The sequence below is a fragment of the Barbus barbus genome, assembly GCF_936440315.1.
Source record: "Barbus barbus genome assembly, chromosome: 13".
Lineage (NCBI taxonomy): Eukaryota > Metazoa > Chordata > Actinopteri > Cypriniformes > Cyprinidae > Barbus > Barbus barbus.
This window is the reverse complement of record NC_136741.1, coordinates 9,230,045-9,253,339: the sequence shown is the minus strand read 5'-3', so window position 1 is coordinate 9,253,339 and position 23,295 is coordinate 9,230,045. Positions and strand designations below refer to the sequence as shown.

The 23,295-nt window shown below is 38.0% G+C and overlaps 1 protein-coding gene and 1 pseudogene across 3 annotated transcripts; one reads left to right on the top strand and one right to left on the bottom strand.

Annotated features, from left to right (window-relative positions):
* Positions 1-238: 238 nt before the first annotated feature.
* LOC306878946 (thiamine transporter 1-like) lies at positions 239-15,653 on the top strand. 2 transcript variants are annotated; one of them, XM_079431571.1, is made up of 6 exons: positions 239-502; positions 1,458-2,024; positions 8,171-8,408; positions 10,379-10,571; positions 13,413-13,554; positions 13,652-15,653. In XM_079431571.1, the coding sequence occupies exons 1-6, from the start codon at positions 374-376 to the stop codon at positions 13,784-13,786; spliced, it is 1,404 nt and encodes a 467-aa protein (XP_079287697.1). In that variant the 5' UTR covers positions 239-373; the 3' UTR covers positions 13,787-15,653. The 2 variants fall into 2 exon arrangements, with proteins under 2 accessions (XP_079287697.1, XP_079287698.1); XM_079431572.1 differs by having other exon boundaries at positions 258-502; positions 13,495-13,554.
* Positions 15,654-16,229: 576 nt separating this feature from the next.
* Positions 16,230-21,723, bottom strand: LOC306879226 (coiled-coil domain-containing protein 80-like; annotated as a pseudogene). Its single transcript has 7 exons — positions 20,079-21,723; positions 19,231-19,387; positions 19,013-19,149; positions 18,759-18,895; positions 18,547-18,677; positions 16,707-16,823; positions 16,230-16,582 (listed from the first exon to the last, which is right to left on the bottom strand). The product of its transcript is annotated as a coiled-coil domain-containing protein 80-like (transcript).
* Between the last annotated feature and the right edge of the window lie 1,572 nt (positions 21,724-23,295).

Sequence of the window (23,295 nt, the reverse complement as noted above, 5' to 3'; positions counted from 1 at the left end):
GCTAATGGTTTATAATGGTATTTTAATGAAAACCATTGGAATTTCTGTGATGGTTTCTATTGTTGTTGTTTTTTAGCAGGGCTGGAAACAATGATTTGACAATAATGCAATAAAATATTAAATTAATCATTATGACAAACAGCAAAACACTTCCTTGAGGTGTCCCATAAAAAATATTTCTTTCAAACACTCCCGTTTTGGCTGAGGGGGCGTGTCGACGGAAAGTGCTCTCATTGGCTTGTTACCTGACGTCACTCTCCCGCGCCGCTTGTAGCTTTGACTCGCGTTAAAACCAAAGCGGTGAGCAAAAGAAGGTTGTTGCAAAATGTTCGTGCGTTGTTCGTAGCAAGAAGGTCAATAGGCGCAAACGAGTATGTCTGAACCATGGCTTTACCCTACCATTTTACTATGTATTTATGGATTTTTCTGCAGCCACAGACCACTGGAACCTTTTCTAACCCCGTTTTTGATGGGACCTGATAAAAACCTGACGGAGACCGAGGTAAATGTGCTTGAAGGTTGGTGTAACCATACAGTGAAGTGATGTCAGACCTCTTTGAAAAGTATTCGATACCTAAAGGGCTTTAACAGAAGCCTAAATAAAATAATGAAATAAGATAACATAAAAATAAATGTAATCACTTTTTTTGCAACATAGCCTATATATTCTGTTACTTTCACGCTTTCAAAGAATCTACATGTGTAGAAAAAGATGTAAATAATATATTGTGAAGAATATATACTTGGGAGTACCCCCCCCCCCCCCCCCCCTCTCAATAGATGGGAATCTGCCAGCTATTTTGTCTAATCCTAGAAGTTTAATCTTTTCACTAAAACAAAATCCTACATTAATTACTAAATCTGCGTCACAAGATTTTTTAGGCTTCCGAGAGTGTTTGTGTGGTTAGTAGCTGTTTTTTAAAGAATTGCTAATTGTAGGTTGTCAGCTTGCATAGTTTTGCATAAAACCAAAAATGTCAAGATAACTGTTCTGGTATATCATAATGAAGAAAATAAAAATACATTTTTAATAATTCTTTGTAAGAACCTCATTGAGTAGTTTCTCAGAATTTGTCATATCTATGTTGTGGGTGCCACCAATATGATTTATATATAAAAAAAAAAAACTTAAAACAGGAAAATAATGTCAGAGAGAGGATCCCTGCAGACCCTCCTGACTCAAGGTCAGTAAGTGTCTAAGGTTAATTCAGGTCATAAGATGTCCCCCAAAATATTTATTAATTAATCTAATGATATTTTGACACATACTTTACTTTTATATTTTATTTAAGTGTATTTTGATTCACTTAATTGAAATGTGTACACTCACATGTATTGGAGCTCTAAGTAAAATATATTACATGACTTTTTTTGGAGTTAATTTTTATTTATTTTATTTTAGTTTTTTATCAGAAGCTTTATTTATTGTTGACCAACAACTTCAACTTTTATCACAGGTTGTGAGTGAGATCTATCCATTCTGGACATATTCCTACCTCGTGCTGCTTTTCCCTGTCTTCCTGGCCACAGATTACCTTCGCTACAAACCTGTGCTCATTGTCCAGGCGGCCAGCTTCATAGTGACATATGCTTTGCTCATGAAGGCCCAGAGTGTGAGGGCCATGCAGTTATTGGAGTTCTTTTTCGGTCTGGCAACTGCCACTGAAGTTGCCTACTATTCCTACATCTACAGTGTCGTGGAGCCATCTCATTATCAGAGGGTGACTGGTTTTTGCCGCAGTGTCACACTGTTGGGCTCAGCCATTGGCTCACTGATCGGACAGATTCTGGTGTCTGTAGCCCAGGTGCCTCTGTTTTACTTGAGCGTCATCACACTGGTGTCCTCCTGCATAGCCTTTGTTGTCCCTTGGTTCCTACCCATGCCCAGTAAGAGCCTGTTCTTTCACCACAGAGAGAGCAGCTCTCAGGATGAAGGAGCTTTGGAACCCATTAACAGCAGTCAGCTGATCGAGAAGCCAGAGGATTCAGAGTCCAAAATACAGCTTAGTGCAGACGAAAGAACGGTGGGTAGTTTTTTTTTTTTTTTTTTTTTTTTTTTTAACTGAGCAGAAAAAGAAAAGTCTTAAAAGGTATGTGTATATGTATGTTAAAAGATATGTGTATATGTATGTTAAAAGATATGTGTATATGTATGTTAAAAGATATGTATGTACAGTGGAGAAAATAATTATTTGATCCACTGCTGATTTTGTAAGTTTGCCCACTTAAAAAAAGAAAAGGGTTTATAATTTTTATGGTAGGTTTATTTTAACTGATAGAGATAATATCAAACAAAAAATCCAGAAAAAAGCAGCATACAAATGTAAAAAAAAAAAGATTTACATTTTAGTAAGTATTTGAGTATTTGAATCCCCAAGCAAAACATGACTTAGTACTTGGTGCAGAAACCCTTGTTGGCAAGCACAGAGCTAAGACGTTTCTTGTAGTTGGCCACCAGGCTTGCACATCTCAGGAGGGATTTTGGTCCACTCCTCTTTACAGATCCTCTCTAAATCATTAAGGTTTCTTGGCTGTCTCTTGGAAACTCAACGTTTCAGCTCCCTCCACAGATTTTTTTTTATGGGATTAAGGTCTGGAGACTCTAGGCCACTCCATGACCTTAATGTGCTGCTTCTTGAGCCTCTCCTTTGTTGCCATGGTGGTATGTTTTGGGTCATTGTCATGCTGGAAGACCCATCCACGACCCATCTTCAGTGTTCTGGATGAGGGAAAGGAGGTTCTCATCTGATATTTTATGGTACATGGCCCCATCCATTGGTCCCTCAATGCGGTGATGAAGTCATCCTGTACCCTTAGCAGAGGATGCTTGACTGTTGGGATGGTGTTCTTGGTGTGATAGTCCGCATTTCTCTTGCTCCAAACACGGCGAGTCGAGTTGATGCCAAAGAGCTCAATTTTGGTCTCATCTGACCACAGCACATTCTCCCAAGCCTTCTCTGAATCATTTAGATGTTCATTGGCAGGGCCTGTACATGTGCTTTCTTGAGCAGAGGGACCTTGCGGGCGCTGCAGGATTTCAGTCCATTACGGCGTAGTGTTACCAATGGTTTGCTTGGTGACTGTGGTCCCAACTGTCTTGACATCATTAACAAGCTCCTTCTGTGTAGTTCTGGGCTGATGCCTCACCTTTCTCATGATCATCCTATGAGGTGAAATCTTGCATGGAGCTCCAGACCGAAGGCTATTGATGGCTATTTTGTATTTCTTCCATTTCCGAATAATTGCACCAACAGTTGTCTCCTTCCTTCTCGCCAAGCTGCTTGCTGATGGTCTTGTAGCCAATTCCAGCCTTGTGCAGATCTACAATCTTGTCCCTGATCCCTTTGACAGCTCTTTGGTCTTGCCCATGGTAGTGGAGAGGTTGATGAAGAGGAAGATACAGATTCTATGGACCGGTGTCTTTTATACAAATTCAAATTCAAATTCAAATTTTATTTGTCACATACATATACATACGTAGTACATGTAGTGAAATGTATTGTACGACTGTCCAACAAATTGTCCAACAAAATTAAGAAAAACCTCAAGTTTACAAAAATACAAATAGAAAAAGTACAGTAAACATATATACAGAAATAAACTAGCAATAAAATAAAATAACAAATAGATGAGAATAAAAATAGATATGAGGAATAAAAAATAGAATATGATTCTATATAGATTCTATAAAAAGTAAAGTGTATGTCAGTGATAAAGTGTCCGTGTGCTGTGCAGTGCAGTAAAGTGTATAAGTGAGTAAAAGGAATACTAAAGACAAAGACAAATGGTATGTAAGTCCCACTCATTTATCCTTACGTAACCTTCTACAAATTAGTGCAGATTGTACTTGAAAAATGTGCAAAGTGGAAGTGTGGGGTGATGTGATTATAGTGGAGAGTGGTTAAGACTCCGAATGGCCTGCGGGAAGAAGCTCCTCCTCATTCTCTCTGTGTTCGCCTTCATGGAGCGGAAGCGTCTCCCTGAACGCAGCAGAGAAAAGAGTCCATTGTTGGGATGGCTGAGGTCCTTCACTATCTTCCTGGCCCTGGTCAGGCACCGCTTGCTGTAGATGTCCTGCAGGTCAGGGAGCTCGGTGTGAATGGTACGTTCCGCTGAACGCACCACCCTCTGGAGGGCTCGTCTGTCCTGCATAGTGCAGTTCCCGAACCAGGAAGTGATGCTGCCCGTCAGGACGCTCTCGATGGTGCAGGTGTAAAAAGTCTTAAGCACCCGAGAGGGAAGTCTAAAGTCCCTTAAGCGTCTCAGATGGTACAGACGCTGCCTGGCCTTCTTCACCAGGGTGCTGGTATGACAGGACCAAGTCAAGTCCTGCGTGATGTGAACACCCAGGTATCTGAAGCTGTCCACTCTCTCCACTGGAGTCCCGCTGATCGTGATCGGCTGGTATGACCGCTCCTGCTTCGTACTGAAGTCCACTATCAGCTCCTTAGTTTTGCTGATGTTCAGGTGTAGACTATTCACCTGGCACCAACTCTCCAGGTTCTTAATCTCCTGTATGTAGGCCGTCTCGTCGTTTTCTGAGATCAGGCCCAACACAACCGTGTCATCAGCAAACTTGATGATGGTGGTGGAGTTGGAAGTGGCCACACAGTCATAAGTGTACAGTGAGTACAGCAGGGGGCTCAGAACACAACCTTGAGGGGCTCCAGTGCTTAGGGTGATGGAGGATGAGGTGTGTTTACCCATCCGTACGGCTTGCTGTCTGTCCTTCAGGAAGCTGGAGATCCATTGGCACAAGGATGTGCTGAGACCAAGGACCTCCAACTTGGAGGTGAGTGTGGAGGGAATTATGGTGTTAAACGCTGAACTGTAGTCCACAAACAGCATTTTTACATAATTCCCTTTTCTGCAGTCCAGGTGACTTGTTGTGGTGTGGAGGAGGTGTGAGATGGCATCCTCCGTGGAGCGGTTATGTCTGTATGCAAACTGTAGTGGATCCAGTGTGTCTGGTAGTGATGCAATGATGAAGTCTCTGACCAGTCTCTCAAAGCACTTCATCACCACTGATGTGAGGGCTACAGGGCGATAGTCGTTTAGGCAGGTGGGCTGCGGTTTCTTGGGGACAGGAACAATGGTGGACTGCTTAAAGCATGAGGGGACTATGGACTGTTCCAGGGAGAGGTTGAAGATCTCGGTGAACACCGGTGCTAGCTGGTCAGCGCAGGCCTTCAGAACCCGACCTGTGATGCCATCTGGTCCTGCTGCCTTCCTGATGTTCACTCTCCTGAATGCCCTCCTCACGTCATGCTCCGTGATGGTGAATACGTTGTCCTCACCGGCTTCCTCAGCGTGCATGCAGTTAGCACTGCTAGCGCCGTTAGCGTGATTAGCTGCAGCCTCGAAGCGAGCATAAAAAGTGTTCAGCTCGTCAGCCAGAGAGGCGTCCGCATTCCCCGATCTGGAGGGTGGTGTTTTATAGTCCGTGATGGTTCTAAGTCCCTGCCACAGGCTCCTAGAGTCGCCATGTTGGAATTGCGACTCTAGTTTCCTCCCGTAGCGCTGCTTCGCCTCCTTCACCGATCTGCGCACGCTGTAAGATGCAGCCTTGTAAACATCCATGTTCCCGGTGATGAGCCCTGTGTTGTAGGCAGCGGAGCGGGATCTCAGGGCGTCGCGGATGGTTTTATCCACCCACGGCTTCTGGTTGGGAAACGTCCTGATGATGGTTTTCTGCACCGTATCATCCATTAGTTTCTCTATAAATCCCACAACTGCTTCCGTAAACAAGCTGACGTCATCAGAGCTGCGCCGGAACATGTCCCAGTCTGCGTCATCTAGCGCGTCCTGCAGAGCGGCCACCGATTGGTCCGTCCAGCGTTGGACCTCCCTCTGCACCGGGGCTTCCTGTTTCAGCCTCTGTTTGTAAACAGGCATGAGGAAGATGGCGGCGTGGTCCGATTTCCCAAACGGTGGTTGTGACTGTGCCTTGTAGCCGTTCTTGTATGGGGTGTAACAGTGATCTAATGTCCTTTCGCCCCTGGTGGGGCAGCTGATGTGCTGATGGAAGTTCGGCAGTGCACGCTTGAGGTTGGCACTGTTGAAATCTCCCAAAACAATGAATGCGGCGTCCCGGTGCTGTGTCTGGTGAAGGTGTAGTGTTTCATGTAAATCCCATATCGCAGTGTCCGTGTCCGCTTGAGGTGGAATATAAACGGCACTGACGTTGACCGAGCTAAATTCCCGAGGGAGATAAAAAGGGCGACATTTGATGGTCAGAAGTTCAAGATTCGGTGTGCAGGAGCGTGAGAGGGGAACAATGCTCGCGCTGTCGCACCAGTGGTTGTTCACCATCAGACATACTCCACCTCCCCTAGTCTTCCCCGAGTCCAGCGTTCTGTCCATGCGGTAAACCGAGAAGAACTCGGCCGGCTGGATGGCGTGGTCTGGTACCGCTGGGTTCAGCCATGTCTCGGTGAAGCAGAGAAGGTTGCAGTCCCGAATGTCCCTCTGGAACCTGACTCTTGCCCTGAGGTCATCGAGTTTGTTATCCAGCGACTGGACATTGGCGAGCAGGACACTTGGTAAGGGAGCACGGTGTGCGCGAGCCCTCAGCCTGTTCCTGACGCCGGCTCGTTTCCCTCGAGGACGCCGGTACGGGTCGCGTCCTTTGTTCCTTCTCAGGATCTCGCTCGGCCAGGATGGGTCCGGGTTCAAAGTCGGCGAAAGGTTAGTGCATTGTGCACCAATAGAAATAAGAGTGGCCCTGTCGTATGTAAGAATGGCCATCTTACAAAAAGAAACCGGTGTTTATAGTTAACAATACGAAAAAATAACAAAAAAAGACAAAGTTTGGTCGGAGCAGTCGTGACGGCAGCCGATCTCACCGGCGCCATCTTAGAACGACGAGCTGAAATTAGGAGTATCTTCTTAAAGTGACAGGACTAATCTGTGTTCCACATGTGCACATAACCAATCTGTGGGAGCCAAAATTCCTGCTGGTTGGTAGAGGATCAAATACTTATTTGACTTACTAAAATTTTATTTAATTTTTTTACATTTGTATGCTGCTTTTTTCTGGATTTTTTTGTTTGATATTCTCTATCAGTTAAAATAAACCTACCATAAAAATGATAAACCCTTCTCTTTTTTTCTTTTTTTTTTTAAGTGGGTAAACTTACAAAATCAGCAGGGGATCAAATAATTATTTTCCCCACTGTATATATTTACACACATTTGCTCTTCCAAACTGTTCATATAAAATGTATTTATATAATCTATAATCTTGAAATGAAGAAAACATTCACTAATTGCATTGTTTCCTTTTTGAGCATGAAACATTGTTTTCAAAGAAAATTCATAATTTATTTACCCTTCTTTTATTCCAAACACGCACAACTTTTGTTAATCTTCAAGACACAAATGAAGGTATTTTTCAAGATTCAAGATTTTTATTTGTCACATACACAATTATACAGAGTATAACCAGCAGTGAAATGTAGGTCAGGTCCAATTATATAGAATACAAATATTAAGAATAAAATAAAAGATAAAAAATATGAATGTGCAGGTCAGTATGTTGTTGACTTAAATAGTAATAACGAGGAATGTGCAAAAAAGTTGTACAGGGTATTTAAATAGCAGCAATATGAGGTAGAGAAAAAAACCTTTTAACGAAACCTGAGTGGTTTCTCTCCCTCCATTGAATGTCCAGGTAATCAAAACTCTCAAAAAGGTGTCATAAAATGAATCCATATGAGAGACATGATTGCTTTATATGCTAAACAGATTTAATTGAGGTTTTATTTACTTTTAAACAGGAATTGACACGCATGCATAGCCCACATCACATATCGTAAACCCAAATGTTCGTGATGCACGAGAGCCATTGAGGTTTGTTGTTGCTTGTGACATATTCATTCATATGGATTCATTTTGCAACCCCTCCGTGACCTTTTTGCATCTTCTAAGTTTTAGTTACCTGGATTTTCAATGGAGGGAAAGAAACATCCCAGGCTTTATTAAAATGATCTTAATTTGTGTTTTGAAATCTTATGTGTTTGGAACAACACAAGGGGAGAGGAAATGATGACAATTTTCATTTTTAGGTGAACTATCCCTTAAAAGACTACTAAAATTGGCAGATACTGACAAGTTCACAGACATATGCATGTCTCTATGACTCAATTTGACTGATTTGTTTGACTTTCAGACTCTCAAGGACAATACTAGCAGTAGTGGATTACTGGAAGTGTTAGGAATTCTCTGGTCAGACTTCCTTGAGTGTTACTCCTGCTCTACCCTACTGGCCTGGTCAGTGTGGTGGGCTTTGTCCACATGTGGTTATCTCCAGGTGGTTAATTACGCTCAAGCACTTTGGGAGAAAATCTTGCCTTCCAATGATTTTGAGATCTACAATGGATACGTGGAGACAATATCTACCTTGCTTGGTATGGCCATCTGGTTATCTGTTTATTCAATTCACATTCTTAAAAGCATAGGTAACAGAAACATTATACCTATGGAAGACAATTTCCACCACAGGATTAAAAAAAGCATTAATTGTGGCTTTATCTCTTTATTAAAAGTTATTCAAACATTTTTCTCACAATGTATTTCACAATTCAGACTTTTTCTCACAATTTTTTTTCTTTTTCCCTCCTCAGAAATTGCAAGATGTGAACTAAAAAATGTGAAATAAAACTTCTGAGGTAATTCTTAGGTAAAACATTAGTATTGCAGTTGAATAAGTCGGAATTAAAAAAAAATATTTTGCTTTCCATGGTGAAAAACAAAAAACAAAAACAGAATTGCGAGATGTAAACTCGGGGAAAACGTCTAAACGTCTAAATGCTGAGTGTACATCTTGCTATTCTACAGGGTTTCCGTGGGGTCTTAAAAAGTCTTAAATTTAGTTGTATCAAGTTTAAGGCCTTAAAAAGTCTTAAATTGTACAAGAAAGTCTTAATTATGATTTCACGAGGTCCTAAATTTGAAAGACCAGAATTGCGATATGGCTGAATGTGATGATTAAACTTCAAAAGGCTATGATTTCATTAAATAACATGTGCGCTGCAAGTTCAAAGTAATTTAAGATATGGGGGCAGAAAATGTATAGCCTATATTTATATCATTTCATATATTTAATATCACACGAAGAGTGCCTTTTTTTTTTTTTTTAAAAATCAGCATGATTACAAATATGATATTGATTTTATGCAACAGTTCAATAAATAAAAAGTTAATATTAAGAGACTTGCGTTTTAGACAGCATATTTCCTGCTTTTGCTCTATTTCTACAACAAAAATAATCCAAAACACAGCCACTGTTTCGAGTCTCTGAGCAACATGACGGTGATTCTTGCAATGACTCACTTATTAACGCTGACTTGCTGCCACCTATTGACCGTTTTAATTTCATAAAGTATATTCATTTTTCAAGCATCAGTTTGCAACGTTTTATGTTTCAAATATCAAAACATCATTTATGCTTTTGTGTGTAAATCTATCTAAATGCCTCTTCAGATGCATTGGAGAGATACATTTTGTTGATACTGATTTCATTTGCTTGGTAACAGCCCAAATGAAAGAATTTGACTCAAAAGATGATGCACACTTTTAGTAAAAATGCCCATAAAACTTGTTGGAAAAGAATAATTTCTATCGCTGCTGTGAACTGACCACATGGAATATGAAGAATATCAAAAAAATTCAGGAGTCAGCTGTCCGTGGTAATCATTATGATACCAGCACAATAACACGCTCAGCAAAATATCGTCTAATTGTCGTTATCGATAAAATCCCAGAAAATATCAAGATATAATTTTGTCTGTTTCGCACACCCCTAATTCATGTTATTTAATTTATATAATAATTTATTGATGATAATTGTTAAAATCAATATAATTAATACTTTTGACTTATCCATTTTCTTAAAAATGGTTTAAAGGCTGAAATGTAAAGTTTATAATTTTATAAAACTTTTAGTTTTTGTGAACTTGTATCTGAATTGTATGCTTTTTACAGTCATTTTAAAGGTTAATATGGTGCTATAGACATTGCCCTACCCCGCTCATATGGTATTAATTTTATTTGTGCAGGTCTTAAGTCTTAAATTTGAGCTTAAAAATCCTGCAGAAACCCAGTTCTGACCTTTTTTTTTTTTTCACAGAATTGTGAGAAACATAGTCCGAATTGTGAGATATAAACTCAACATTGTGAGAGAAAAAGTTGCAGATGCCTTTTTTATGGTTTTATCCTGAGGTTAAATCAATCTTCCATGGTTCCCAGCATTTTCATCATCATCATAAATAAATTCAACACAGCAGACACACAACTGCGTTATGTGATTCACAATAAAACAGTTTGACACTCATTTTTTCCCAAATTAATTCATTTGTTTTTTTTTTTTCCTCACCAGGTGCTTTTGCAGCATTTGTCGTAAGCTTTGTGAAAGTGTCCTGGGCAGTGTGGGGAGAACTGGCTCTCTGCATTTTCTCTGTGGTAATTGCAGTGTGTGTGTACCTCATGGACACCATCAGAAATATCTGGGTTTGCTACACTGCCTACATGCTCTTTAGAGCTACCTACATGCTGCTTATCACCATAGCAACGTAAGTAAAGCTATCAATCTGTATCCATTTTCTTAGAAATCCATTGTAAGCTGGATATCTTTCGACTTTGTTCTGACTACAAAGTGCTAGGAACACTGTGCATTTGACCTTACAACAGTGACTGCTTTACCACGCTCAGAGGTGGATAATTATGTCCCTCTATCGAAATGACATCACAAGTTGGCTCGCTCGCTGATGAACCTGATGATTTTAGAAATCAGTCACTTCAAATGCGCATCTTGCAAAAAAGGCACAAGCTAATATCAGGTTAGTTTTATACACTAAATATAACTGTAAAAAACGACACTATTTGACAGTGACTTTAACACAGAAAAATGTGTAACATGCTTTCTGAAATCAATTCATGGAAGCTGCATGGACTGTCAGTCATGTATCTGTTGTAAGTAGGGATGGGTATCGTTACTACTCTTATCGATCCGGTACTTTAACGGTATTCTTATCGGTACTTTTTGTTTTACTTTGTTTCTTTGTTCATATTCTTACAGTCTCTTATCTTATGTATATAAAACACTAAAAATGCCTGCACTTCATCAATTTGTAAATGCACCAGTGTGCAGGTATGTTTAGTGTTTTATATACATAAGATAAGAGACTGTAAGAATATGAACAAAGAAACAAAGTAAAACAAACTGACAAATACAATAAAACAAACAAACAAACGAAATGAAAAACAGTGCTTTCATTTTTCCATGAAGGTCTACTAATATTAATGTTCAGGTAAGTAATAGTTACAAAAGTAATCAAATGTAATGAGCACTGCATAGTTTTCACTGTATGTACTGATAGATGTATGTTTATTAAAGCTATAACGTTGTTCAGATTAAGAGCTGTGGGTGATTTTCTCTTTGCATTTTGTTCTTTGATTAACATTGATGGCTCAAGCTCCAGTCGGACACTTTAAGACAATATACTGACACGCATCGGATTTTCTCCCAACTGTTCTCGTCCACTTAAAACATAAAAGTGAAGACTCTCATAACCGGCCATTTGACACATTGTGTGTGTATTTTTTGGCATATTTTAGTGTGTTATTTCGACGCGCCCGAAGCTCAAAGTGTACTTTGCTTGTCCGTTTTGGAGCACGCCGCCGCGCAGGCACACGCGCGCGCACACATTTCAGCCTGGGGAACAGCAGATTGTACTTTCAACGTTTTACTATCAAATATGTCCTGCAATGTAGCAACAGTAAAGACGGCATTTTATAACAATCACTGATTGAGCTGATTCAGATGTTAAGTTTTGATTCGGAGGAACGAATCCGCGCCGCTAAGAAGGGAAGGGAGTTGTGCTAGAAGAAATGCGGCTATAATCCTTGGAATCCAAAATCGAAAAAAAAAAAAATACTTAGCTTAATATAACAGCCACAGGCCTAAAGTGTGAGCAGATGTTTGAATAGTTGGTTCTCTCTTCTATCATAATTAAACAGGACTTTCATGTTGCGTGTGCTGAAGCTCCTCGCGTGAGCGCGATCTGGCTTCTGAATTGCGCATAGCAAAAATGCATCATAGACAAATGTTTGAATATTATTGCACATAAAAACAGCTGGCGACATATATATATATATAGAGAGAGAGAGAGAGAAAGAGCGAAACAATAAATGTATGTGTTTTCTTAATTTCTCCAATACCGACAGAAGTACCGATAACGTCAGAGCTTATCGATACTCCGGTCTTTCATAATTTAGCCCCGAGACCGATTTAATACCGAGTTTCGGTACCCATCCCTAGTTGTAAGGTCAATTTAAATGATTACACTGCACATAGATGTCTCTCTTATTTGCCACAACCATTTCAGATCTTGGTGTTTCTTCTAATGAGCTGAATAGTTGAATCAGTTGTGTTTCATTAGAGCCATCTAAAATGTTTTTGATTTCATTCAGGATTTCAGGATTTTGATTCATTTAATTGTTTAGCAGGTAATAGATTTTTGGGCATATGGCCCATAATAATTCTGAGGGCACATATCTAGTTTAATTTTCTGATGCTACTGCATGATGTGGCCCCCCAAATTACAAGTTGGATTGTAATATGAAAAATTGAACTCCTCCTACTGCTGCTGATTATTAATGCTGATATTCAAGACGTTTGGTTCTCAATGCATGTCAAAGCTAATAACTGAAGGTTTCCCCCCCATGATGTTTCTGGTACTGTATTGACTGCTGCTTCTTTCAATCTTCTTTTTTTTCAGAATGTATGAGTGGTGATATGTTAAAACACTTAAAAATTGTTATAAATAATTAAGTAATAATTTCATAGTTCTAGAAATCAATACTGAATGTATTTATTTCCCATTAATTTACATTACTTTAAAGTCACTTTAAACAGGGTTTTTAAAGTTATATTTTACAAGTAAATTGCAATTTCTGTCTTTACCAGGTCTAGAAATTCCCTCATGTATCCAGGTTTTACTAGACCACAATTTAAATGAAATGGCAGTTGTTAAGGAATGAATTAAGAGAGTTAAATGATTTTAAAGCTTGTTTGGTCTTATTTAAAAGCCATCAAACTGAAATAGGATGTGCAAAAACTAAACAAGTACTGCTTTCTGTCTCCATATCCTTCCTTTCTGCCCTAAAATTGTAAAGATTGTTAATTTCAGAGAGCCCAAACTCAGTCATTGGTTTCATATCCATCAGTATTTTTATTAGAGATTGATCTGACTGCTCATTTATCTGAAATTATTTTGGCTCTTTCAGTCAAGTTCTCCTTGTGCACTTGACAGTTGCCACTCATATTTCTTTGAAACAAATTTGCCTTCAAAAAAGCTTTGTTAAATTATTTATCAATGTTGGCTTCTATTCATTTGTCTTTTAAATTGCAGGTTTCAGATAGCTGCTAACTTAAGTATGAAACGATATGCTTTGGTTTTTGGAGTAAACACTTTCATCGCACTTTTACTGCAGACGCTTCTTACCTTGATTGTAGTAGATTCTGCTGGTCTAGGCCTGGACATTTTTCTACAGGTAAAGTACAACATATACCTAGCTCAGTGTGTCATAATGTATATCAATAATGAAAGCTGCTAATATTGTGTGCAATTTTGTTTGCTCTTTTCCACAGTTTCTGATCTATGCAAGTTACTTTGCTGTAATAGCTGTGATATTCTTGATTGCTTGGCTGTATAAACTGTTCAAAAGAAGGGGACCTGAAGGACAGAATGACTTGCCCTCAACAGAGACAATTCCAGAGGCTTGAAACACCTCACATCAGCATCCGTTAAGCACGAGGTTATGGAATAATCTTCCGTTCAACTGAAATGCATAGGTCAAAATAATAACTTTATATTAAGAAAATGCAGAATTTCCAAATCAGTCACAGATCCAGCTTTAACGGTTATAAAAGCACTGGTGATTTTTGATAACCAAGTTCACAATTGTACGCTGTAAGTGGCCGTTAGGGGTCACAGAGTGTGAGGAATATAATGCACTTATTTAATATTTTATTCACACCATTATGATGCCTTACTTTATGGCTGCTACTTGAATCTGAGCTACTAGGTCAAAATAAGTAGTTGACTTTTTAGCCAATATGATCCCGTTCTGAATGTAAGCGCTTGTTTGAATCTGCCATCTTTTCTGTTTTTCTCTGACACATTTACAGAATTATGGTACTTGTTTCACTGCAAATAGTTTTTTACACACATTTTGATTTCGAATGGAAATATTCCTATGAGGAAAAAAAAAACACTTGATCCAGTTTTCTATGATTATCACATATTTCTCTTTGTCAGCACATTTGGTATGATCTGATTTTGAATAGCAGCACAATTGTGGTATTGCTTTTATACAACAGTTTGATTATTAAAAAAAGAGAGATGATATGTAACCTTTTAGACTGTCATGGAGTTCAAGCGGTTCCAAATTAAGCGACAAAACAATCAACTGTTGTACCTCTTTGTGCAACTCAAAGTAGTATGATTTTGTTTTTGAGAAGAGAGAATGATTCAGTGACTAAATCAAACAGTCACGTGATCAATCACATTTGAGGAACAAAACTAACTGTTGTATAATGTTGCAACAGTTTATCCTGCTGCGCTGCTGGCCTTAAATGATAAAGTATCTCCTGACAAAAACTATAAGTGACTTTAGTTTTGTTGGATATTCCATCTATGGTTTATTGGTCACACTTTATTTTAAGGTCCAGTTCTAACTATTAACTACGACATTTGCCTCAAACTCCTATTTGCTACTTATTAATATTTAGTAAGGTAGTTGTTAAATTTAGGTATGATTAAGGGATCTAATCCAATATATGCTTTGTAAGTACTAATAATCAGCCAATATGCTAGTAAAATGCATGCTAGTTAATGGTGAGAATCAGTCCTTAAAATAAAGTATTCCCATTTTATTTAATATATTATTCTTTAAAAAGCACTGAATTTACAGATAAAGAGGAAGGCAATTGTGTGTTTATTGAATACTGCTCTTATAATCCTGGATATATCAGATTACGCACAACGGAATTAAGTTATTTATATTTGTCTATAATTACATGCTAATATTACTTGATGTGGTTAGTGCATTGCACCATCTATTGTAGAATATTTGCTTATTCAGCTTGGCAAATATCTTTAAATCTTTATGGTTTAACGTTAAAGAAAAATTGTTACAGTAGAAAGCTTTTTTTTAGAAATATGCAGCACTTAATTTACTTGTGATTAGATTTTCTTAAGTATTCAGCCTTCATTAAAAATACAATTTGAAATGTGTATATTTACAGCAATAACATATGTCTTGTTCACTGTATAAATGAAGTAATGTTTGTGCCAACATTTTAACAAAATGTCATTTTTAATCTCTAGCAATATTTCAGTCATGTTGTAAAGAATTGTGGAAATTTGAGACCAAAATGGGGTTGTAGGAGTATTTTGTGTGGGAGAACAACATTAGTATTTCCTTTTTAAGGTATTTATTTGTTTTTAGGTGTTGTGTGCTCTATGATGTTGGAGACAAAAAATATTGAGTATGGTTTTCTGTCCTGCAAATCAATTTTTTCCTTTTTTTTTACAAGAATGATTCTGTAGATGTTTTCTGCAGAAGTAAAATAAAAGACCTGATCACTGAAAATGTGGCTCTGTGCATTTCTTTTGGTATAAAATGTCAGATTTGCACTAATTAAAATGAAAAGTGTTTTGGCTTTTGAAAAAATTAATCATCCAGATCATTAGATGTATGAAAAATCCGCTTACAAAATGGTTTGTAGTCCTCTTACAAAACTACATTACCTACACAATATGTACTCTACAAGACATATTTTTACAGTATCCCAAAATGCCCAGTAGAGGACAGTAGAGGAATTTCAGATGGAAGAATATTCAGCTAAAACAGCCCACATAAAAAAAGTTCTCAGAATACAAAATGCTTTCTTAGGACATTACAGTCTACAAAATATGTACATAATTGTTTGTTTTTTTATAAATTAATTGATTAACAAATCACTTGTGTTTTGTTTATTGGAATTTAAAGTTTATTATTTGTAAACGTACAGCTTAAAAACGCATACCCACATGCAAATATATTCATGTTATAAAAAGGCAAAATCAAAAAAATCATCAACAGCAATTTGAAATCATCTACTTCATGTCAAGAGCAAATCTAAATATCAGCTACCACAAAGTGAGAGTTGTTCATAGTCGTAGTTAGTAATGAAAACGCAAAGGCAAGGTTTTGAAACTATTCGCACTTTTCCTAGTAGAGAATACACATGCTCTAAGACATTCCCCTCTGTTCTTAATATCCATAACCACGATGATGACTATAGTCATGCCGAGAGACTGCTGGATGGCCATCTCCTGCCTGCGAAGCTGCAAGGAGTCGACCAGCTCATAAATGATTGACATGGACCACATAGGGGAGGGATACCAGGATTTCACATTGCCATCTTTCCCGACAAGCAGCAGCATGGAGAAATACTCTTGGCTGATCTGGAAGTAGTTCCTAATATCCTGCACCAGCGAAGCAGACAGGTCCTCTCGGTCCACTGATGCACTTCCTGCAATGCAAACCACAGTTTCCTGTTTTTTCCATAATAAAATACATCACATACATCATATTTTCAGCAATAAAGGAAGTGCAGGGACCATAAAAGAGTTTTGTTTAATGCAAAACAATCTCACCATTTATGGGATAAAGCTCCAAGACTCCACTCATGTCATCCAGGATTTTTCCAAGTTTCAATAGAGATATATGAATTTTTAACAATTTATGAAAAAGGCTGGTTAATTCATAGCTGACTAAACAGATAAACAGCAAAAGATGACTCAGCCGTTTCCAACTCTGACTCACACTATATACATGAAATTAGTGTGAGAGTTTTTTATAGAGATGTTCTCTGAAACATGCATGTGATCTGCATTAAATATATCCGTTGTTGTTTTTTGTTCTAAAACAGGCCTTCTTTTATGAGGGCATCAATCAAGCTGTCATGCCCTTGTGAGGAAGTGGTCTCTGTTGGATCGCTATGCAGGACCCAAACATCCACAGGTCTTCCTGGATTGTAAAGAATGCAGAGAAAGATTCTTAAAAATGTTCCTATCTCCAAAATAGCCAACAAAAGAGCTGTAAAAGGACTGCGTCATTCTATTTTTATTGGTGCCATTCCTAATTGGCATTTGTGATTGAGAGCTCTTGTGCAGATGAGAGCTGGTTCCAATTAAAAGAAAAGGACCAATAACATATGTGCATTTCTATATGCAGGAAGATCTCTGCAGAATCTGACTTTGACCAATTCCCAAGATGTACTGCAAATAGGTTTTTAACGTTAGTTGTCAGCTGTTGTTCAGTTGTTGTTTTTTTTGAAGGTCAGACATCCAGATAGTGTATGATGCACTTAAGAGTAGTTGTGATAAATCATGCAGTTTTTGCCATTTTGCATTTAGCAAAATGCAACCAGAATTGCCTGTGACTGACTGTTCCAGTGTATTTTGTAACTGGTAGTGAGCTGTTATTCTGTGTAAAATCCTGCGACAGTCATTAACAAAAAGCCACATTTGTGTGGCGGTGTCCGATCAGAGTATGTGAGCGGAGTGGAGCGTCAACAGTTTCCCCTCCGCACATTTAATAATCACTCCGCGCTCACTGATATCAGAAACACCGCTCCGTCTAAAGTATTTCAGTATGTTTGAAATATCACAATTCTATGGAAGCCCTTTCCACCACTGAATAAAAAATTTAAAAAGCCTATTGCGACTTTTTATCTCACAATTCTGACTTTTTTTTTTTTCACAGAATTGTGAGATATAAACTCGCAATTGCGAGTTATAAAGTCACAATTGCGAGTTAAAGTCCAGTTTTGAGGGGGGAAAAAGACTGATATGTTCTCAGAATTGCGAGTTTATATCTCAGAATTATGACTTTTTAACTCGCAATTGCGAGTTTATCACGCAATTATGAGAAAAAAAAGTCAGCTGTCAGCTGAAAATATTCAGAAGGAACAAATAAATTCCTTGAGAAATATAACTTCCCGCTCATGTCCACTGCAGTCATCATAACCTTCACATTCATTCTGATTTCAAATATGAAATTTAATCACTTTGAATTCAAGTAAATATTTCAAGTCTATGGGGTTTGGTGATAATGTAATAGTATATAGCCTACACCACTGAATATAAAATTAAAAAATGTTCTTTGTCTCATTCTTTTGGATTTGTCTATAGCAGGGATTCCCAAACTCGTTCCTGGAGCCTCCCCAAAACTGCACATTTTGCATGTCTCCTTTGTCTGACACCCATTTTAGGTCTTGGACTTGCTACTAATGAGCTGATGAGTTGAATCGGGTGTGATTGATAAAGTAGACATGCAAAATGTGCAGTGTTGGGGAGGCTCCAAGAACGAGTTTGGGAACCCCTGGTCTATAGTAAATAGCACTAGTAGTATGTTTACATTTAAAAGAACAAGCTTTTTTACGCGGAAGATCTTTTTAAATTACGTTGCTACAGTTTACCCAAATGATCTCACCCAGATTGCAGGTTTGGCTATTAATGGTGTAGAGTTGTTGCTGATAGGCTCATTCTTCATCACTGGGGGTGGCTATTACAAACAGTCTCCGCCTCCAACGGAATCTTAAGAGACATTTTAATGAAAAAGCACTGAGATGAGCATATTCTTTATGTTAATGCATTATATATTTTCACAAAAAACAGTTAAAACAGTTATTTCAAACCTAGATAGGAAGTCCTCTTGATTTATCTTCTTTCTTGCACATAACTGCAAGTTTCCTCTGCTGTTCTGTTTCTTTAATGCGGGATGACAATGTGTCAATGTAGTCAAACACTGCTTTCATGACAATCGGCACTTCATATCGTTGCTGTGGAAATGAGGAATGCATAATTTTGTGTTATAAAATTAGGTCAGAAATGATTACATCTACATCTCATATACACTGACAAAATTATCTAGTTTTTTTTTTTTTTTTACTACACACCTTAACTTTCATGTCAAAGTCAGCCAACACCATGTTGAAATCATTATAAATCATCCCAAAATGCTTCCGAAATGCTGTGATGAGGTCCTGGTTGATGAGGTCACTGTCCGGAAGGCCCCGCAAGGGCTTATCCTGTTCTTTTAAATAATAATAATAGAATCTGAATGAAGACATTTTGATAGGACATGTTACAAACAAACATGGTAAGCAGTACTGACCTGTCTGGTAGTGTTCAATCTTCATGGTACTGTTTGTGAGGGGCCCAAAGATGCTGATGATGGAAATTTTACGTAGTGCCATATCACAAACTTGCTCCAGATACTCATCCCTCTGTTCACTGTACATCTGATTCTGCTCATCTGGAGCAGTAATTATCTGCAGACAATGAGAATGAGAAAATTAATAAGACACTAAACAGTTTTAAGTCATTGTTATGAACCAAAATACTCCTTAATTTTTAGAATGTAATATAATTTTATAAATGAGCAAATAACGCACTTGAAACCTAACTTCTATATCATCACTTCTGAAAATAAAGGTTCCAAAAGGGGGGTTTAACATTTTGGGTTTCCCTTTCAGTGAAAGGATCTTAAAAGAACTATTCTCTTTCAAGTGTGAAGAACATTTTAATAATCCAAAGAACCGTTTTACACTAGATGTAGAAGTTTATTCATGGAATCCTAAATGCAGAATATTTACAGGGCTCAATAGTGAGGATTGAAGAAATGAAATAATGAATTTAAATGTTTACATTTATTTTGACATTTGTTGTTTAAAACGTAAAATTTGTCATTTAATATATTTTTACATGTATTATTTAAAATGTATTTTAGAAATATTTTAAAATATATTTCAAAAAATACTTTTACAGTTTTTTTCCATCAATGTTAATTTTTCTAAACAAAGAAATATTGCAGTAATAGCTAAAAATTCTAAACATTTAATAACTTGATGAACAGAATTCCATGTAACCAACTTAGAAAACATTTAAAATTGTAAGTTATAGCACTTATCCATTGGCCATTCCTTATTGTTGAGCCCTGAGCTGTAACTTTTTTTCATGTACCATGAGTCGTCGTCTTCTCTGAAAATAACTGGTTTCTAACGATTTCTTGGGATTCGCTGCCTGATCCACAACAGCCCTTTCTTCAAAGACATCTGTCTTTTGTGCTTTTTTGTTCTGAACACTGACATTTGTCTCCTTAGTCACTTTTGAGTCTTTGTTCCCTGCAGGTATCTTCTGTAAAGGCTTTTCAGGTCTATCCATCTTCTTCCTCCTGTCGGCACTGTCAGGTTTAGTTTTCCCCTTTTGGGTGGTCATAAGTTCTGTCTCTGGTTTATTAACAGTGGGCCTCTGTGTGTCACGAATCTCTGCTGTGGTGACTAAGCTTTTTACTCCATCCATGTTTTACCACAGGCAGTTTGTCCTTGGGCTTCTGTATGGATGCTTGTGTTGGTGACATTGCAGTTGAAATCTTTTGCGTGTGGTCTAGGTATTTTTCTTTATGTTGTTTGTAGTTTCGTGGTGAGGGCCGGTAGACACGTTCAGAGGTATTGGGAACAGATGTGTGCCAAGGTACGGTTGTGTGTGGATGCGTTTGCTCCACTGTGGTGGGTATATGTGTACTAATAGTAGTTATTGTTGAGGGAAAAATGGAGGTAGAGGGTGCAGTGGTTGTTATAGTAGTTGTAGTTGGAGGTTTAGAGGTTGTAGTTTTCAAGGTAGTTGTTGTACGTTTTGTGGTTGTAGTCATTGTAGTAGTACTGATGGTAGTTGATATTTGTGCCTGAGTTGTCTGAGTGGGCTGAGGGACATGTTTTACTTTGTGTTGCCTTGTATTTTCCGCCATGTTCACCTGTGGTTGTAAACCAACTGCATTTGAACCAACAGACTGCACCACCTGGCCCTCAACTCCAGCAGTCTTGCACTTTTACCTGGTCTTCTCCAGTCTACGCATAGATGCCTGGTCTACGGCTTCATAAATTGCCTCCAGCTGAACAGGGTATGGGTATCTTTCCTCTACCTGAAGGGTTTTTCTTAGAAGCACCATTCCAAACTTACCATCCTCCAATTTCAGGAAGCCCATCAGTCTTGGCACCAGGGCTGGATCCAATGGCTCCTCCACCAGAGATCCCTGATTGCTAACTCGTCTCACCTTGCCTCCCATCTTCCCCTTTTCATGAAACATTATGATCTGCTGCATGTGTCTGTCTGCCATCTCGCAGTACATGTCAGGTTTGAGCAAGTTCATCATTAACCTGTAATAGCCATCAGAGTCGTTGGGAGACGAAATGACCAGCACACGGTTTTTACCTGCAAAGCCAGCCAGGATGTTAATGGAGCTAGTGGCGCCCAGTGGAGTAGATTGAAAATTAGGTTCTTGAGCAGGACTGCTATCAGTTACACTGGGTTTCCTGTGTAGAACTGGTCTTTGCCCTTTCAGGAGCCTCCTGTCTGGGGGTCGTGAGGACCCCACGGTCTGATCATTCTGAGGCTTCCTGAGTGTATCTGTGTTCCTGGAAGTGGATAACCTTGCAGATCTTCTATATGATTGTATATCATTTGTGTACTTTTTGACAAAAGTGTTTGGTTGTAATTGTGCATTTCCTTCTTCTGCTCCTGTGTAATTCAGGACCATGGAAGACTTCAAGTCAGATGCACAAATCCACGTCAGAGTCAACAAAATGACATGTACCTGAAGATTTGTCATTGCAATTTATACAGCTAATATGGCAAACACAAACCAATCCAGAATTATGACATTGGATAGGCGAGTAGGTTTGGCGTAATTTGATCCAACAGCAGCGAGTCACAAACTATCAACAGTGACAAACAAACGGTTAAAACGTGTTACATTACTAATAGTTAACAAAGACAGAACAATAGCCTACTTAATATAACTATGTATGTAAAACGGATATAAAGAAACCACTAAAGGTAATTCCAACTCGTCTTCGTGGAAAAATGATATATTGTCATAATCCAAAGCGAATGAGTTTGTCAAATGATTGAGGGAAATGCATTACTCCGTAAAAATTCCTTCATTATAATATTCAGTTACGTCCAGTACTTTCCAGGAAAGACAGGCAAAACTCCACAACACTTTTTTCAGTTTGTATCCTTTAAACAACGGTGTGAAAAGACACTCGGCTCACGATCATCTTCTCCAATGCTACTCAATGCTCTCTGAGCTCCACGCGCTGAAATCAGTTCTGAACAAGATTGACCACGCCCACTCTCTTTTGATATGATAATAGCGTGACTTGCTAATATGTTACATATATATGCTACATAAACTTTGCACAACTTCATATTCCATAACATTGCATTAAATAGGGTCGTAGCCTACATAAATATGCATTTTTGCCGTTCAATCATCTGCTTCAGGTTATAATAAAACTGTATTTATTTATTTATCTAATAATAAGGGAGCGAGCGAGAGCGAGAGAGAGAGAGAGGTAATGTGTGTAATATGTGTATTATGTCTGACCTCAGTGTGTTTCCCTACTGTCTACCACAGTTACCCTCAGCCTGTGTGTGTTTATATGTTAAACACTGTGGTATGAAATGTTCACACAAGTTCTTATCTGTTACACTGTTTATTTAAGTTTATATTGTTAGAATGTTTTTATTCTATTATTTTGATATTATATTTCTCTATATATATTTCAAGCTTTGGCAATATTGTATTTTTTACAGTCACTTCTGAAAATTCTTAAGCAATATTGAATTGAATTGAACTGAATTGAATTGAGAGCGAGAGAGAGGACTGCCATCTATTGGTAGTGGTCCGAGAGCATCAAAAACATCCATTTTTAACAATTGAAAAATAGGGAGTCGGTATTTTCCGATTAAAATGTATTTATTTTATTTGTCATTATGTTAGATTAGATTAGATAGTCTCATATTTTTACATACGCTGTGTGTAGGCCTACTTCATAAACAAAGTTTCTATTTTTAAGTTTTATATTTCAAGTTTCTATTCATATTTTTTATGTAATCTTCTTATTTTACCTTGAATTTGATATTTAGACAATAATAAGATAAGGTAATGATAACAAGGTGTAATATGTATCTTATGTTATTATAATTAAGATAATATGATAATATCTGATACTATGTAGAGATAAGATATTATATGAATAAGGTAATATAAAATAATTATATTAAGTCTTATCTACTTTTTAAGGAGGTTTTGAGGAGGGATTGGATGTTCAAACTGGTGGGCAAAGAAACATTCCCTGTTGGGAGCACAGATACAAAAGCAACCATCTCTATTGAG